This window comes from Aplysia californica, unplaced genomic scaffold (assembly GCF_000002075.1).
Source record: "Aplysia californica isolate F4 #8 unplaced genomic scaffold, AplCal3.0 scaffold00198, whole genome shotgun sequence".
Lineage (NCBI taxonomy): Eukaryota > Metazoa > Mollusca > Gastropoda > Aplysiida > Aplysiidae > Aplysia > Aplysia californica.
Window position 1 is genome coordinate 106,758 of NW_004797468.1, and position 19,922 is coordinate 126,679.

The 19,922-nt window shown below is 38.7% G+C and overlaps 1 protein-coding gene across 1 annotated transcript in view; it reads right to left on the reverse strand.

The window, feature by feature from the left end:
• LOC101858629 (ATP-binding cassette sub-family F member 3) overlaps positions 1-19,922 on the reverse strand; it is a 119,855-nt gene that overhangs the window by 77,088 nt on the left and 22,845 nt on the right. The window contains exons 3-6 of the mRNA XM_005098954.3: positions 19,750-19,888; positions 18,974-19,065; positions 16,562-16,684; positions 3,163-3,267 (exon numbers count right to left, since the gene is read on the reverse strand). Coding sequence (XP_005099011.1) covers positions 3,163-3,267; positions 16,562-16,684; positions 18,974-19,065; positions 19,750-19,888 — 459 coding nt within the window. The remainder of the gene's footprint in view (positions 1-3,162; positions 3,268-16,561; positions 16,685-18,973; positions 19,066-19,749; positions 19,889-19,922) is intronic.

A 19,922-nucleotide genomic window follows, 5' to 3' on the forward strand; every position in this document is an offset into this window, starting at 1 on the left:
CATGCGGTCCACAACATCAAAACAAAGCAGAACACATTGTCTACACAACTGAACTTGAGTCACATATGCACAGACACTAGACACCGATCAGATCAGTAGAGTTCTGTTAAGAAATCAGTCATACTCTTTAAAAGACAATTTTCCATACTCATCACCGCTGAGAACTGACGAGCAGACGACCGGACCCGAAGAAGTTATTGAAAAGGCTTTTGACAAGAAAATTAACAGAAAGTTTTGATTTGTGTTATTAGAATATAAATGTTAATGGACTATCACCTTTTAGTATAATCGGATACAATGTGGAGAAATCGCTGTTTGATTTAAAAGATTTACAGTTTATGTCGAATCAGTATTAATTTCTTGGGAATGGGATTCGTGAGATATATATTATGCTTTCTATTTTGTGTCAGTAACGCTCGAATGATATTAGTAGTAGAATTACTTATAATTTAACATGGTAATATAGAATATCTCTAATGAAGGGTTTTGAACTAATTGACCAATAAGATGTTGAAATGTTACGTTTAAGGAATGCACATAATGCAACTTGCTAAAGAAGGGGGGATGTTGATATGTGTACATTGTTCGTGTTTCGTACCATTTCCGATGAATGTTTTTGTAACCACTGAGTTCAGCACGAGATTAAAGAACTGGTGAGCCAGTGGGCCATTCCTTACTCAGCCGGCAAACGTGCAAGTCGAGTCTGTTCTTCTTTGTGTGCATGTTGAACCAAACGGCATACCATACAAGCTTACAAACAGTGTGTGTGTGTGTGTGTGCGTGCACGCTCTTGTGTTTGTCTAAAAAGAAAAAGAATATGGTAATTTCAATTATGAAAAAAAAAGTAAATTGGATACTGTATTACTTTACAGTGACAGGGGGAAAGCAGACTTTTAAGCATGATTATATTAGTCTACTAAACCTTATATCTGTTTTATAAAACCAAGGAAAGGAATTCTGATTGTTTAAATATGTAAAAACTGAATACATTTTTTTAAAAAATGATTTAAATCACTGATTAAAAAATCAACTGATTTAAATCAACCCAACCCTGATTTCAATTATGAAAAAAAAAGTAAATTGAATACTGCATTATTTTACAGTGACAAGGGGGAAAGCAGTATCCAAAAATCAAGTTGATTAAAATATAAAAAAATCAACTGATTTAAATCAACCCAGCTCTGATTTCAATTACGGAAAAAAAAGAAGTAAATTGAATACTGTATTTATTTTACAGTGAAAGGAGGGAAAGCAGACTTTTAAGCATGATTATATTAGATCTAGTCTACTAAACCTTATATCTCTGTTTTATGAAACCAAGGAAAGGAATTCTGAAAGTTGAAATATGTAAAAACTGAATAAAAATAATTTTAAAAAAAAGTGATTTAAGTCACTGATTTTTATTTAAAAAATCAAGTTGATTTGAATAAAAAAAATCAACTGATTTAAATCGACCTGATTTAAATCAACCCAACCTTGTCTCTAATCAAGTTCAGTTGTCTGCTTTGGTCTCCACTTTCTGCCCCATCCCCCACCACACCCTTTTGCCCCCTCCTCTGGGCTCCTGACTCTTACTGCTGTTTTTCTACTGCTTCTTCTTGGCTCCTTCTTACTGTTGTCTTTCAGCTACACCCCTAATCTCAGGGTAGGTAAGATTGAACACCAGCCTTCTCAGATAAGGACGAAAAAATCTTGGAGGTCCAGTGAGCAGGTTGCGCATGTTAAAGATCAACTGATGGTCCTAAAATCGATAAGAGCAGGCTCTGGCCGCCACCCGAGCAAGATTCAAAATCAATTCCTACCAAACTGAAAATGTGTCCAGCGGGCCCATATGACCTTGTGCAGTTTCCAGCGCCATAAAACACTTACCCCCCAAAAAAGGAAGGAAAAGTCTGAAACTAGCTCACCTGAATTGTCTACGCCGGACATGTTTTGATAAAGTGAATAACAAAAGGGGGTTTCTCCTCTCTTTGAAACCAGCTTTACGTTTCTTAAAGTTCAGACGTTTGAACAGTCGAAAGAGTGACAACGCTTTCTCTCTCTCTCTCTCCTGACAGTAGGGGTGTTATGGTCAGGCTCTTTGCTATTTCCCGTAAAGAGACAGAGTTAGATTCCTGAATGTTGATCCACCTGAACACAATTTGCCAATGCTTTCTTCTACCGTCAAAATTGATAATTATTGTTTTTCTGTTTTCCTTCAAACAACTCCATGGGCTTGTCAATCCAGTTTTTCCTGCATGTTCCTGACATTTGTGTTTTCTTTGGTATAGCTTCTCCCTGACCATTAAACCAAACATAAGCTTAATGAAGAATTTCAAACCACAGCAAAGAAAAGGCATCGGGAATGGTAATGTCACATAACAAGTCTGGTCTTGAAAAGACTATTTTTCAAGAAGCAGTATAGAAGAGGCAACAATAGCTTGGGGCAATGGTTCATGAAAAAACAAAAGCCCTGTAAAGCTTATTGCTGATCGACTTGACTAATATAAACTTTTTTATTATGATTACTTTGTAAGCCACAATGACTTAGACTTCAATAGTAATTTCCAACTGGTGGGAATAGCAGTGACGATACTGACAACGGGGATGAAACTGACCAGATTTTCAATGGGCATCGTGCTCTATCAGGGGTAGTAGATGAATCATCCATTAGATATAACCTGCCCCCAAAGTCTAGACCTAGTACTAGCAATGTCTACAAAGCTGGTACAACTGCTAGTACAAGATTTATTATAAGGATAAAATTAGGAGCTAATTGCAGGTCTAGGTCTACTGTCAGTGGAGATCTGGGTTGTGGCTGACTAGCATTTCGTGTATTTCAATTACTCCAAATTTTTTTTAACAAGGTCTGTCCTGGAATTCCAACGTTTGAGGTATTATTACAAAGGCAATTTACATATAAACATTTCTGTTGAGTATCAGTCTGTATTTCATGGGTAATAGTGACTGCAAGCAGGATAAAACTCATCTCACCACCATGTCCCCCTTTTTGTCACTCATGCTTGCACAATTGAGAAATGCTTCTTAAATAAAATTGTAAATATATACGGCTACTGAATTACAGATATAAGAAAAAAAACATGATCTTCTCCCCCCCCCCCCCCCCCCCAATATGCATCCCTTAATATTACAGCTACTCTGTCATACTTCACACATACTTACCTTGATATCATTTTCAATAATGTGGTCTTTCCAAGACCATTTCGACCAGTAAAGCCATAGCGACGACCCCACACCAAGTGCAGATCCGCACCTTGTAGCAAAACTCTAAATAGAAGAAAAATATAAATAAATTAAAGTAGAAAAGATGTAAGGGAGTGCTTATTTAGGCCACATATGGCCTAAATAAGGTAAGGGAGGGGGGGGGGTTAGCTTATTTAGGCCACACATGCTCAAACTACCCTTTTCAGGCAACTGAGTTTGTTCCACTTTCATAATGGTGCACCTTTCTCATTTAGTACAGTTTTGTCTCAGTGTACAACTTATAAATCATAATCATAATGAATATTATAAGAACAAAGCACAATACGCAAAGTTTTGCTCAATCCTAATGGTTTGAATGAGGGCCAGATTTTTCCTTCATGAAGGAGCAAAAGCTAGGCTACCATTTTGGCACACTTTGGTCAAGTGAAAAGGTCAAATTCTCCGAATAGACTTACAGGTCGAATTTGGGGTATAAAAAGTGTGTACACAACGTGGCTGAGTCAAAGTTACACTATCTTTGCCTGAATGGCACTCTCTCGAACTGTCTCGTAGTAGTACATGTAGTAATAGTAGTAGCAAAGATCGTGTAGAGAATCTTTGGTAGTAGATTCTATCTAGTAGGCAGTTTAGTGAACGTGCACGCGGCAGGGCGTTTCGCCACGATAAGCCCCGTAGACTTTTGCGATCGGCCACGAAGCCTCGTGTTTTGATGGGTCTAAACAGCTCAGTGTTAATCGCACTGCCACATCCGACAAGCCTACATCTTTTTAAAAGGAAAAGAAAGATCATCAAAATGGTTGAATTCGCGTGAAAATCGATTCGGTAGAACTGGAACTATTAAAATTTGCTTCTGAAAACAAGGCAATTTTTATAACTCGATGAAATAAAAACTACTGGCTGTGTTATTTTGTATAAATTATGAAACTTCAGGACGTATTATTATTTTCCAACATCTTTTGACGCCTGAGCTGTAGAGGTTGAAGTTTTCACAACCCTAATAGATCTAGTAATAGGGCTTTCCGTAAAAAATGCATAGATTTACAAAAGCTGAACCACCGAATCGACCGGTCAGCCACCCGGGCACCCAGCTCTCCCCTGCACACTGTAATAACGTGTTGCTTCTGTATCGCATTATTCAACTATTAAAACGTGCGGCTATGGCAATTGGGATGAACTGACTGACAAAACAATTCACAGTTTTGTTTTTATTTTACCATATATTTGACTTTAATAGTGCAGGTATATAGATCTAGATTCCCTGTCTAGAATCAGTAGTAGCAGGCCTATGCTAGAAGCAGCCAGAGAGCCTACAACTGCCAGATCTAGATCTAACGTATTGCTATGCCTTTGGGCTTTGGAATTGAAATAAAACAAATTGCACAGTTCTAGTTAATTTTAGATAATAATAATAATAAATAGCATTTATACTGCGCATTTCCATTTCCTAAAAGATGCTCAATGCGCATTACAATGAAAAAGACATCACAACTTAAAATTAATCGACACAAATGTGTACGTAAAACAAAGTATTATACATATAATATAAATGCATATGTGTAAAATTTTATACCAGAAAAACAGTCTCGCAGTGAGGTTGAAAATGTGTTCACTAAAAATATACAATGCAATAAAAATTCACGAACAGTCAAAATAAAGTTCAAACGCGAGTAACTAGAAACATTCATTAAAACATTAATTCTATACAGATAGAAAAACATTTCCGTTCTCTCTCTCTCTCTCTCTCTGCCTCTCTTTTCTCTCTCTATCTCTCTCTTTTTCTCTCTCTCATTCTCACTCATAAAAAATGCTTCAGCTGATTTTTTAAAATGGAAATTGTTGGGGCAGATCTTATTTTATATGGGAGTTCGTTCCTTACCTGGGGACCAAAGAACAAAAAGGAACGCTCGCCGTATGTTTTGTAATTTTGTTTTGGAGTTTTAAGAATTAGATTGTCAGAGGCTGATCTAAGGGCTCTAGGTGGATGATATAATTCCAGGAATGTTTTAAGATAAAAAGGTGCACTATCATTTATATATTTAAACAGAGAATGGCAGTTTTGTATTTAATCCTTTCTTTTATTGGCAGCCAGTGTAGTTCTTTCAGAATTGGTGTTACGTGCGCTGATTTCTTTTGTTTCATTATCAATTTTGCTGCTTGATTTTGGAGTACTTGTAACTTTGATAGTTTTTCGGATGTCAAACCGGACAAAATAACATTTACAGTAATCTAACTTTGATAAAAATGAGTGTTGTTACAAGTGTCTTGGCTGCTGCTTTAGTTAAATAATTTCTGACACTGCCAATTTTCTTAAGCTGAAAGTAAATACTTTTGCTGATCTGGCTTATTTGGGAGGACATAGACATATCATAATCCAACTGAACCCCTAGATTTTTAAGACTTCTTTTTGAACGAATGGTATGGTTATTAATATCAATTTGTAGCTCTGGGAGATTTTTAATGGCTTTTGTATTTCCACTCAACATTATTTCCGTCTTGTCATCATTTAGTTTCAATTTATTGCTGGTCATCCATATTTTAAAATCTCTAGTAAATTGTTCAGTAGAGTCGACTAAAAGTGGTATTTGATCGAAATCAGTAGACTTATAAATTTGAGTGTCATCAGCATAAAGATGATAATTCATGCCATATTGTCTTAAAATATCAGCAATAGGTTGTGTATACATTGTAAACAAGACAGGTCCAAGAACAGACCCCTGAGGAACACCACATCTTAGCAAAACATTATTAGAACACGTGCTTCCAACCACAACTGCTTGTGTTCGATCCTTAAAATATGACTCAAACCATCGCAGGACAGTACCCTTTATGCCAAAAGTAGCATTTAATCTCTCGAGTAAAATGTCATGATCAATGGTATCGAATGCAGCCGAAAGGTCCAAAAGAGTAAGAAGACATACCTTTTTTTCATCAATATATTTTAAAATATCAGTACAGACCCCAAGTAACGCTGTCTCGGTACTATGGTGTGCCTTATATGCTGACTGATAGACTTCGCTAAGATTATTTGCTTTAATATGATGTAACAGTCTATTAGATACAACTTTTTCCAGAATTTTGGAAAGGAAAGAAAGATTTGAAACTGGTCTAAAAATTTTTAAGTCCTTTTCAACAAGTCCAGATTTTTTCAAAAGGGGTCTAATATGTGCTGTCTTAAAGCAATTTGGTACTGTGCCTGTGAGGAGAGAATCATTTACAATTTGGGTGATATGTGGAAGAAGTTCATGCAAACATTTTTTTAAAAGGCTGGTGGGCATGGGGTCTAAGGCGCAACTTATTGATGGACTATCTAATATGATCTTTTTGATTTCTTCTTCTGTTGCTGGAGTAAAATGACTAGCCCCTTAAAATGATGGTAATTTGGGGCAATTGCGCACATTTTATCGAGCTCTTGCCTGAAGGAGGTGATTTTTTAAGAAAAAAAGTCTGAAAAACTACTACAAAAATCTCTATCGGTGCCAGGGGGTAATATTGTTCTGTTTTGGTTGCCAAGCACTTCACTAGAGACATCAAAAAGTTCCTTACAAGTTTTAACATTTTCAAATTTTGACAAAAAGAAAGTACGCTTGGCCTTGGTAATCATTTTAGATTCAGCAACTAACTGTATTTCCAGAGTTAATAATAACAAATCTCACCATAACAATCACTTTTACTTCTATTAAAATAATTAGATCCAACTTTTTTTCTAAAATCTGTTTTGCGCAAACTTAAGATTTTCTCTACTTGTAGAGCACAGAATTTACATTGTAAGCCTCAGCTTAGTGTTTTAGTGTACATAATAAAATACACACATATATATAGATCTATATAATCATTTTATGTTATTTTCTGGATATTTTTAAAACTCTTTGTTTTTAACATGTCATAAACAAATTGTGCCATTTTCTTTGATAAGAATAGCATTAGCAGTGGACTTTTTAGACAGCGAGTCTCTGATTCAATATTTTTTTTTAAATATGCTAATCAATGAAAATTGCAAATTGATAATAGTATTGTCCTGTAGAGGATAGGTGGACTCCGGGGTTTGCATAGCGAAATACTAGGTTTTAGGATGTGAACCCCGGAGTCACTGTAGTGAAATAAGGTTTGGTTTCCATTTAAAAGTAAGGATTGGTAGACCCCCGGGTTCAACGTAGTGAAAAATAAGCAGGTTTAAGGTGGACCCTGGGGCCCGGGGTCTACCTAGCAAAATACTAGGTTTTAGAACAGGTGGGCCCCGGGGTCACCATAGTGAAATAAGTAGGTTTCTTTAAAGATGGGTGGACCCCGGGGTCATCGTAGTGAAATAAGTAGGTTTAATTTTAAAAGGATTGGTGGACCCCAGAGTCACCATAGCCGTAGAGGAATAAGAAGGTTTAATTAAGGATTGGTGGACCCCCGGGACACCTTGATTAAACCTATTTATTTTACTACGGTGACCGCAGGGTCCACCTATTCTAAAACCTAACTAGTATTTCGTTAGGTAGACCCTGCGGTCCACCTTAAACCTATCTATTTCACTACGTTGACTCCAGGGTCCACCAATCCTTAAAATTAAACCTAGATCTACATGTACTTATTTCACTACGTTGACCCCAGGGTCCACAAATCCTTAATTAAACCTAGATCTACTGATTTCACTACGTTGACCCCGGGGTCCACCAATCCTTAAAATTAAACCTAGATCTACTTATAATTTCACTACGTTGACCACGGGCTCCACCAGTCCTACTATAAAATAAACTGAGATCTACTTATTTCACTATGTTGACCCCGGGGTCCACCGATCCTTAGTTAAACCTAGATCTACTTATTTCACTACGCTGACTCCGGGGTTCACATCCTAAAACCTAGCATTTTGTTAGGTAAACCCCGTGGTCCACCTATCCTTTTGGCTAGATAGACCCCGTGGTCCGCCTATCCACTTCCTTGATAATAACTGAAAACAATACATGCCAGTTGTCATGAATAGTGAAGAAAAATGTGAAAAATAAAGATAACGAGGTAGACTATAATTTGTCAAAAAAATTGCAAGTGCAAGTGAAGATCATAAGATAATTTTGTTATTTTCTGGTCATCTTTTCAAGGTTTATAAAATGTTCCAGTGGGCCTATTACTAGATCTATGTCTCTGAAGAACATTTTGCTTGATTTTATTAGCTTTTTTTTCAAGAACTTGAAAGCATAGAATATATAGTTTCACGCAAATGTATGCACAATACTTTGAAAAAGAAAGATAAGGTCATTGTTGTTGTTTTTTTTACGGAATCCGTTTTACGTTGAGAAAAGCGCTAAAAACAAGTTAAAAATTTTTAAGAATGCCCATAATATTAGGAATCTGAAATTACTACCTTGATCTAGTTGGCTTACTCTTTAATAACTATGAGCAGTCAAGAAAAAAAAAAGAGAATGATAAAGGATTTGTCTAAATATGACCATTAGCAATAAAGATATTGCCCATTTTGTCCAATTATCCTTGCAGATAAAATCACCCTGTACTGTACCTCAATAGGCACAAAAAGAATATTTCCGTGACTTTGTATAAAGGTGTCTTGTAGTTGAGTTCTAGGTAAAATTCTCAACAAAATAATGTACATTTGGACCGTACAACTGAGATAAACACTCATGCACACAATAACATTCACACATTACACACACATACAAACACACTATTACATTTACTCTCTCTCTCTAGATCTCTCTCTCACCACAACCATACACAAAACAAACACATACACACACACTCACACACACACACACACATACACACACACACAAAACTCTTATCCTCTGTCCACTTTTCATTTAGTATCATCCTCTATTTTGAAATAATCCCCCGCACTAAATAAAAAGATCAGTAGAATCTCGACCTTCCGAATCCATGGTTAGTTCAAGAAATCTACCATATGATGCGGCCTAAAAAAGATAAGGGAGGGGGGGTTAGCTTATTTGGGCCATATGTGGCCTAAATAAGGTAAGGGAGGGAGGTTTAGCTTATTTAGGCCACAGTGGCCTAAAGAGGGTAAGGGAGGGAGGTTTAGCTTATTTAGGCCACATGTGGCCTAAATAAGGTCACCCAAGATGTAATTGTTTAATTATCAATAACTAAAATATTTCTTAGCTGCAGACAGATAAATATACTCAAAATAATAAAATAGAATTATCCCAAGAAAACTCCAATCTGTAACTTACACAAGTTCACATGAAAATGGCCTACATCATAAAAAAGAAAGACCACAGTCCCTCTGAAGACTGTAGAGTTCCGCATGATTCCCTTTACCCCAATAAAAAATCCATAGCTGCAAACTTTTCAAAACAAAAGAAACAGACTATACGTAAGCGGCAGGTCAAGATGGTGGGAACTGGACAAACAATCCACCATCAAACCCTTCACACACACCTTTCTGCATGCAATTAATTCAAACTATTCCTAGCAGACCTGCAACAATAATTTCAGAAATATTTAGCAAAAGTCTCTCCAATTGACTCATAGGCTTCGTTCTCAATACTATTCGCAAATGCTAATTTGAAAGTTGGTAATTTTCTTAAGCATCAGTAAGTTGGAAACAAACAATACTAGAAAATAGAGAATGTCTTTTCGGACACAAAAAACATCCTTACATACTCACATCCTCAAAAAACTAAATACGTTTTTTAACTCTTTTTATCCTGATCGTACCCCTATTGTCTCTGTACCCATCCTGGGGCCCCAGCACCATAGAATTACATCGCTGGCTGCGCCTTGGGCCGGAAATCGGCCTCCATGCGAGGGATAATTTTTGGGCCGTCGGGATCAGAAGTGACTCTCTTCTAAGTATAGGTATGGGAAAACTCGTGGACGAAAATAAATGAAACTCGGCAACCAATCAGAGGAAAGATTAAACTAACGACATGCCAGCGTACAATCCCGAACGATTTCTAGAACCGGAGAAATTGCTGTGTTTGTGCGAATTTCCTCTGTTGTTCGAAAACTAAGCAGCGCTGCCGGTTGATCGCCGACTACACAGGCGCCCCACATGGCTTCTTTATTGCTGTAAAATTTCAGATCTCTGCGTGTAGCAGCGCTGCCTACCTCAAAGTTCCCATTTCAGGTAGATTCAGGGTCAGTTTCAGGTATTTCGGCCCAAAATCAGGTAGTACAAAGACAAGGAAGGAAAAAAAAGATGACTGTTGCTCCACTGAACGCGCTTGCTTTTCGTGATATTGGGTAATTATATTACGAAAACTCGTTTGTGCATGCACGTGTGTGTGTGCGTGCGTGCGTGGGGGTGGGTGCGTGCACGCATGCATGCTCTCGCGTGTGTTTATATGTGGGGAGGGGAATGGGGTGTTTGGGTGCGCACAAGTTAAGATTAACAGTGAGTATGAAATGAGGAGAGTTAAAAAAAAATTTTTTTAAAGAGCATTAATGGACTATCATTCAAGGCACCTATACTTCAGTATTGAATCTGGAATTGAGTGCAGGGTGACTGCCAATCTGACTTCAAAACCGCTAGCCCATACCAAAAGAAACTAAATTAAAACATATTTTCCGACACTAGCATAGAACATTGATAAGTCCTTTGTGACTAAAGTATGACAGACAAGTTTAACTAGCTTAGCCCTAAAAAAAATACAAAATGAATCCTGACCTAGGCCTGAGGACAGGCAAGAAGAACATCAACTGCCAAAACCATCCTGTTTGGTTTCAGCTATCACGGATTTTAAAAAGCACGCAAGACAAAACTGAATGATAAAACCTTTATAGTTAGTTAAGATAGGCTCACGGCAGAGCAAAAAGTAACAATAGAAGAGAGCGTGTACTGAGAGCCGGAGCTGGAAGGACTGTGAGAGCGTGAGATGTAGTGATGCTGAAAACCTGGCAAGCAATGAATCACTGTATCAGGGACTAAGTACTGATTTTTTTCAAAATGCTAAATCACAGTACCAGTTTTTAATCAGCAACAAACCATCATGATATATACAGGGATGTAAACAGGTTTTGAAAAAAATCCGGAAAATATACGGAGCGCACGCACTGACTAAAAATAAGTATTGTTTTTTGTAGAATTTTGTTAAAAGCTGGAGCCCAAATGGCAAATCGGCTACAAAAACCGGAAAAAGCCGGAACATTTACATCCCTGTGTATAGAGACATCAAACATAGAGCTTTCCAAGGGTTGAAAATGGCATTTCCTCATCACTATTCAATTTGTCATCATTGATAAATCAAACAAATCCGGGAACATCAACCTTGAAGATACAATCATCAAGCCTCTACTCTAATGTTCCCTCATTTAAGCACTTGATAGTCGAATGTCAAAACCACTTCCACTTATCGTTTTTATTTTAGCCTCAGTGTCTTGTACCTCGGTCTTATCCTTCTTTCTTCTTCTTCCTCGTTCTCAATGATAGCACCTAGACAGTCAATCCGATGTCGCCCACAAACTGTGCAGTTCGCTTCAACTCTGAGAGATTTGCCATAAAGCTTTCTCTCAAGGGCAGCCACATTCTGCCACGTCTGTTTACGAAGGGTGGCGTAGCGCAGGCAGTGCTGAAGGATATGGTTGGCATCCTCTTGGTCGTGTCCACATTCACAGAACGCCGACTCTCCCACTTTAAATTTGGTGTGCCTGTGGTGTTTGAGTCTGTTGCGGCCACAACGAAGTCTAAAGATTGTGACCAGGTCTGTTCTATTTAGTATGTAGTAGGGGTCATGTCTGTTGTGTTTAGGGTGGGACATTTTCCATCAGTTTCTTAAGGCAGATTTTATTAGTGTTTTTGATTCTGAGAGATCTATGCCATCTTCAATCTGGGTCATTTTGGCTCCTTCTTTGGTTAAGTCGTCTGCTTTTTTATTTCCATGAATGCCACAGTGACCTGGTATCCGCTGCAGAGTTGTGTTGGCTTGGGAGTTAAGATCACAGACAGGTGAAAGGAGTTGTCATACTTGAGCTGTTGGTGGCTTTTGGAGAGCTTATAGGACAGATTTGGCATCTGTGAGGATGACGGTGTTGGCTTTAGAGTTTTGGTGATTCAAGAGAATGGTGGCTGCTGTTTCGAGTGCTAATGTTTCTGCTTTGCAATTAGAAGATAGAGATCCTGTGAGGATGGAATGGCTTTCTATTGACCCATCTATCCACTCTATGTAGACACCTCCATCGCCGTTTCTGACTGCATCAGTTGCTGATCCACCTGTGTAAACTCGATTCCATCGGTTGCTTGGGAAGTTTCTGTCCAGGTAGTCGAGTGTCAGTGACTTGAGTATTGGAGGAGGGACTTCAGATTTGGTGCCAAGCTTTTCAAGGTTCTCTTGAATTTGAAGGGGGGTTGATTAGTCTGAAGGGGGCGGACTTGACACTGATCTAGAGGGGTTGGAGATTCTTCAAGACAGACTTCGAGTTCAGAGCTGGAGTGTCTGGCCATATGGAGGAAGCTTGTTCTTTTTAAGCGTTTGCTCTGTCTTTTTAAAGATCTATCCTTCATTAGACGGGTTAGCATTCTTTTGACCTTTTCCCGATGAACAATCGCTTTCAGATCGCGTCTGTCGTTCAGGGGTTCTAGCCCCGTTAGTGTTTCCATGACATGGATGGGCGTGAATCTCATTGCTCCCGTGATGATCCGCAGATTTTGATTCTGGATTCTCCCTACTTTGTGGAAGTTGCTGTCTGATGCTGTTCCCCACACTGCAATACCATATTCTAGGACTAGGCTGACATAATCACCATAGGCTCCATGTAAGACGATGTGGTTTGCTCCCCAATCTGACCCTGCCAACTTTCTAAGCACTGCTGTTCTTCTGTTACCTTTACTTCTGCACCTCTCTGTTCAGGCTTGCCACGTTAGTCTTGGATCAAACGTCACACCCAAATAGGTGGGATTTGACTCGTGTTGTAGAGTGTTTCCATCAAGAAGCAAGTTTACCTTTCGGGGTTTTGGTGAGAGGCTGAATGTTGTGTATGTGGTCTTGTTCTTGTTGATCTTCTGTACCCACTATTCTGTCCACTTCATCATGTTGTTAAGTGTGCTTTGGAGTCATACCTGGGCTGTTCCTACTGATTCTGCCTAGCATAAAAGAGCGAAGTCATCTGCGTACTCCGCTGCTGTCACTTTCTGGGTGATGGTGGTTGAAATGTCGTTGAGGAAAATCAGGAACAGGGTCGCTGATAAAATTCCCCCTTGTGGGACTCCATTACTGATTGTCTCCATTTTGCTTTTTTTTCCTTGCAGTATCACACAGGCTCTTCTTTGAGATGTATTGTGAGATCCATTTCAGCATGTTGTGAGAGATGTTCAGATTTTGTAATTTCAGTATGAGTTCTGTCCAGACTTTATCAAACGCCTTCTCCAGGTCGATCCAGATGGCTACAGTGTGTTCTTTCCTTTGGAAGCCGTCCTCTACCATCTGAGCGATGTATGTAATCTGGTCTTCAGTTGATCGATGTTTCCTAAACCCAGCTTGGTTATCTGATAGAAGATGGTTTTTCTCTAGAAACCAGCACAGTCTATAGTTGAGGATCCTCTCTAGAAGCTAGCACAGAGAGCTGGTGAGGCTGATTGGGCGGTAGCTTTCTGCACTGTTCTTGGGTTTTCCGTCTTTAAGGAGGGGTATCTTTATAGCAGTTTTCCAAGCTTTTGGAATTTTCCAGTTCTTCCAGCTGCTGTTGAATATTTGGAGGATTTTCGTCTTAGAAGTGTTTCCTATATGCATAAGCATGTCATTGCTCATTTTATCTGGGCCTGTGGCTTGTCTTGGTTTGAGCTGGAGAAGGGCTCTATCCAGTTCTGTCATTAAGAGTGGTTTGGTCATAACATCATCCTTATGTTCTTGTGGGGATTCAAAAGCATGTATTTTTCTCTGTACTTCGGCCTTATTCTGTTATCGTAGATTATATTGCGTCTAACACCTCCCCTCAAAATCCGAAGCCCTGCAGCAACGCTCCTACTTTGAACGAACTTTGATTACCCCAACAACCACCGGCCGGTCCCTTACTCATGCCGTACTCACATGATGCGAACTCACACAGGTTCACTGACCGGTCAAGATGATGGGCCCGACAAACTAGAAATTGGAGAACGCTTGTTTGGGGTTTTTTTTCTTTCTTTTTTGTCATTATAGTGACAGCAGTTTTAATTTATATTGCGACACTGTGTTTTTTATGCACCAACTGCACGTTCAAAATTTTTATTAACTGTAAATCTAACGTTAACAAACTATCATCGGACAATAATCTGAGCGGTAACGAAAGCGAAAGTAGATTTTGATTTCCCCGATGGAGTCTCAGTATCGGTATTACAATTACACTTCCGCCTGCCGCCATAGCCGCTTATTCACATGAAACGTACTCTCAGACTGGGGAAAGCCAAACGGAATACATGTATCACAAACGCGACTGGTAAAATATGAACTCAATAGCCTTTTCAGATTTGGTTTCGAGGACTTTGAGCATTTTCTCGGGTCTCAGTGATTTTTTTTTTTCAGACTCGCGGGTAATTCCAGCAGTCCCCCTGCCTGGAATCCTCATTTCGTACTGACCAATTCTCTAGATTCTAGACCTAGACAGATTTTAGAAAGTTTTGCTTTGATACCAATTTTCTTTCTACATTCACAATTCTGTTTTTTAGATAAATGAATCAAACGCACAGATTTTCCAGCTACAGCAAAAACCAGAAGATAGAAAGAATAAATGGATGAAAGGAAGGAGGAAGATTATTCATCGTTCATGAGTAGACAGGTTTGAGCCGATATGCACGTGAAAAACTATTGCCAACCGAACGGCACAGATTAACAATGGTCGAGTGTACGAAATGCACAATTTGGCAGTTTCTAATACAACTTATTGCCGTAAATATCTGACAAGTTATGGAGGCAAGTGCTGATCTCTTTCTCTCTCTCTCTTTAACGCATGGAGTTGATATGATGATGCGGTAAGTACGTAACTTTCGGAATGTACGGATTTCCGCAAAAACAATGAAGATTGGAAGCACTGCAGAACTTTTTTTTCTTTTTCTTTTTTTTTCGACACCCATCACAAATCTGATAGTTTTGACACTTTTTGGGTATGGCGGTAGAACACGCCCAAAATCGGTAACTACCGGAAAAATCGGTAGATTTAGGCAGCCCTCGAGTAGTACAATTTACATACCAACTTAAAATTACCACCCATCCATTGATAAAACACTAGAGCTGGAAACTAGATCATGCATTCCAAATGCAAGGTGTCGGCATGCAAGAGACGAGTGGTCGCTAGGCGCCATGTGATTGGCTGCCTAAAGCTAAAAGTAAAAACGATGTCACGCAATTCAACCAGTTTCACTCAAATATTAGTCTTTAAGATCCAAAGTAATAAAGACATTGAAAAAGTGATGGCAGAACTAGATTCTGCACTAAAAATCACATGAAGATGCCAAGTTTCATTCATATATTCGAGTTCATTACTGACTTACGAACAGTTTTTCCTCAAAATACATCAAGACATGTCCCACATTTTGGTGATATTTTCCTATATGAAAGTCCCCCAAAATTTTGCAAACAAAAATCCCAATAAATTTTTTATTTATCAATGGATTTTTAAAATTAAAAAAACATAGTTCTTAGAATTTACTTTATTTTCATTTAAGCCAAATTTTAAGCAACTTGGATAAAAATTTGATTTTTCATTGTCACTGCTACAGTGTGTATATTTGAGTGCTGTATTTCTTAGATTTATTCTTAGATTTCAAGGAATTTTGGCATTTAGGTTGGAAATTGAATGTAGTATCTGAAAATGTATAAGGTTAAGAATTACACTAATTACACCATGTAGATTTTGAGGTGTATTCCATCCTCCAACTTGACCCTGATTGCCATGCCCACGACGTCCCCTTGGATATACAAATCTACCCCATCAAATCTGTACTAACCATGATCTGAATCACTATAAGATGAGTCCAACTCCTGTTTGTTATCCTCCACAACGGAATTTACCGCACTTTATTCAGAATCACTTTCATCAAATTAGTCTAATTCCTCCTCACAACCTAGCACTACTTCTTCATCGGCCGTAAACATGTGTTTTCAAGACATTTTTCTAGCTTCTACACCCATCCAAAAAAAAACCGCTGTTCATTGGAAAAATGAAATATTCAGACATCGCTGTATTTGCGCATTTTGGTAATTACAAGCAGAGCTAGCAGTTAAACGTGCCGTATAGCTGTTCCAAGTTTACTCGTAGCCTGGCCTAGTCCTCGTTACGAGTATACATGTAGCCTGGATAAAAAGAGTTAACCTACTGGTTGGCAGCTATGAAAATCTAGAAAGCTACCCGAGTTTAAGCACACCAATCTACTTCAACCAATCTTGCTGTTTATCCAGTTGTCTTCAACTGTGCCACAAACACTCACTTATCACCGTAGGATATATCAATATTCTCCAGCTTGATGTCGTAGGACTTGTTACTCCCAGAAGCATCCATCTTCACGTCTCTTTTGCTGATCTGTTGACTTGCTGAAGCCATCTCAGGCACGCTACAAGTGCCACAAGAAAAAACATAAAGAGTTATGAACTTCTAGGACTGAAACACAACAGTCAAAAAGTCAAAGGGAAGAAGATGACACCTCTACTTAAAAATACATGGCAGTAAGCAGGAAAGACAGTATGATACATAAAAAGAAAAAACATTTTATTCCTACAGCCTAAAACATATTGAAACAGAACTTTTAAACTTGACAAATATTGCTGAGAGTGAAAGACGAACGTCGCAACTATTTACAAACACAGTTCACAAGTTCGTTTTAAAGTATAGCACTATACTATACACAAATACAGTGAAATAATCCTTAGAATATAAAAGTATGTCCAAGAAGGTGGAAATATTAATAACATCAGATATGCTGATGACACAGTTTTAATGACAGATTAAAAAATGACCTTCAATCGCTTCTAGATACTGTAGTAAAGGATGTGAATGTAAAGGGTTATTGCCGAATGAAAAGAGAACAGAATGCATGCTAATATCTAGAAAAAGTAGTAAATCCTATTTGTAACCTCATAAGCAAAGGCAAAAAAATCAAACAAGGTCAACAGTTTAAACATCTAGGATATAATTACATGTGATGTCAAATGTTCCAGAAATAAAATGAAAAGCTGCAATGGCTAAAGATAGTTTCAATAAAATGAGTCGAACCCTGAAAAATAGAAACAATGACTACCAAAATGAAAGTTCTGAAATGTTATCATGTATGGTCAACTCTTCTATACAGCTGTTGTTTGTTTGTTTTAGTAGGTTTTACGGCGCTCGCAACTGCATAAGGTCATATGAGCGCTAAGGGGTGGATGTCAACAGAGAAGTCCTTACAAGGAAATAGACTTACTCTGTTCACCTCTCTAGCCAACAGCACAAAGTCTGCTTCGACTATCAAGGCACCCCGGAAATAGTGGGTCACAAGAGTGTGACAAACATACAAAAGAAGTAGAGGAAAATGACGATAGTAAGTAATAGGAAAGAAAAAGCAGCAGTTCCCTGTTGTAGTTCAGGCACAGAGCATGACATTGTTGGATCAGCCCATTTACAATTCTACTGTGCATTAGAACGAGAAATGGGAATTGCCTTATACGGCAGTCAATGCTGGACAATCACTAAAGACAGAAAAGCATTAGCAGTGGTTTCTTAGAAGTCTGGTGAGAATATCTTGGAAGGAAAAGAAATCAAATGTGGTTATACTTGTAGAAACCCATATGGGTCCCTCGCTGATAAAAACAATCAGGAAAAGACAAGTGCAGTTTCTGGAATACTTAAACAGACATAAAGGCCTTGAACATCTAGCTGGGAGACGGAGAAAAATCAGGATTACGCAGTTATTTTTAGAGCATCAGAGCAAAGGAATGAATGGAGAGCCATTATCGCCAATCCCGTCTCAGATCTGGCAATTGATGATGGTGAGACACAAGTTAGTCGAAGACAGTCATCCACTGTCAAGGAGAAAAGTGACCATAGTAGGAAGGACTGATCAAAAAGAAGAAAAACAAACCATACCCTTCTGCTTTTTTGTTGCTGGTTTCATGCTAGGGTAAAACTAAATGAAATGTGTCAGCCGACGAAGACTGAGTGCGATGGTAAAACAAAAAAATGGGTAGTCACCAGTCAGCAAATGAGCGACGCTTCTGTCCCATGCTCATGTAGACGCCCATTGATACGGACTAAGTAAACAGAGCAACTACTCATCTCACTTATGATTTGTGTATGGTTAGTTGACAGATCACATGCCTCCTTCATCAGCAGCTGAAAATTTGTTACCGACTGATCAACTTGGGTAAACAGTGGGTGGGACCTATGCAACATGATTGGGTCATTAATTGGAGGAACTAACAATAATGACAGGTGAATGGGTTAAGATGGCTCGTCCACAGCATTTGTGGTCGATATACGATTTATGACGAAGCGTCGGGCGACGATGAGAGATTTGCGTGGCCATCTTCGACAGGTCTTTTGGGCTGTTGGCTGATAAAATACAGTGAGGCAGCCGCATTTGACAGCTTATCCTTTTATGAAGTACTATTATAAAAAAAATTTTTAAAAGTGTGAAATGGAAAGAGGCCAATTGCACAGGTGGCCGTTATGGCAGGTTTGACTGTTTAAAAGGAAGACTACATAGTTCTTTGTCAAGATGCTAAGAGAAAAGAAATATTTTCGACAGGATCGGAGAAAAAATTTAAAATCCATTCACTTTCAATTCAACCCTTAAACTTCCACACAGCAGACCACTTTCCCTCTCTTGACAATCATGACACATAAAAGCTTGAGAAAACAATGGCACCTTTCAACCTTCTTTATGGTGGTCTGTTCCCGCTTGCCAAGTTTCTTTTGAATTTTCTTGTCAGCCTTCTCAAGCTTTTTCTGATCAACGATCTGGAAAACGAGAGAAAAACCAGAGAGAGAAGTTATTAAACATTAGCTAAATTACAGAACTGAGCCTACTGTTTGTTGCACATCATAGGTCAACTCCTTACCTACTGATAAAATGTTAGGCCAATATAAATCCTTCAGGGGGCATCTTAGTCCAGCAGTGCAGACTTCAAAAGTGAAGCTTAGCTAGATATAGACTTCAGCAAAAGTTAGGGACCACTTGCAAACACTCTGAGAGGTCTTCTTGGGTCGACCTGCACGTGGGCGCATTTTGGACGGATCCAGTGGCTTGATGGTGCTGCCTCAGGCGGACAATGACAGAGTATGACACTGCGAGCCTTCTGGCAACTTCTCAGGGTCCTTAACTTTTGTTGAAGTCTGTAGTATGTTGCATCAATAGGAAACCTTTAATAATTTTGTCAGATCACCCAAATGGAAACGGGTACTTGGTCATTGAGAGCAAAAGACAGTGTCAAGCACCTACGGGAAAGATATGTTCCCCAAAGGAATGAGACAATGATTTCAGCCTAGAGATGGAATAGAAGGTACTATGCTTCTTGCCAGGTCATCCGAACTCTGATGTGATCACCTTTAATTTCAATCACATACTCAATCAAAATTATGAGTGGTACCACAGCATCAATGTAACACTCAGACAAAAAGCAGGGCCATGCCAGTACAACTCACCGAAGAATTGTCTCTTTTCACCATCCATATGCTGTGATCATTGGTTGACTCACTCTCCCTGCCATCGGCTAGTGCGGACAGTTGTACCGGAGCATCGAGGATCTTGTTGTTCCCATTAATCGCAGTCTCTGGCTGATTGCTGAACGAAACATCACAAAGTATACAACATAAAA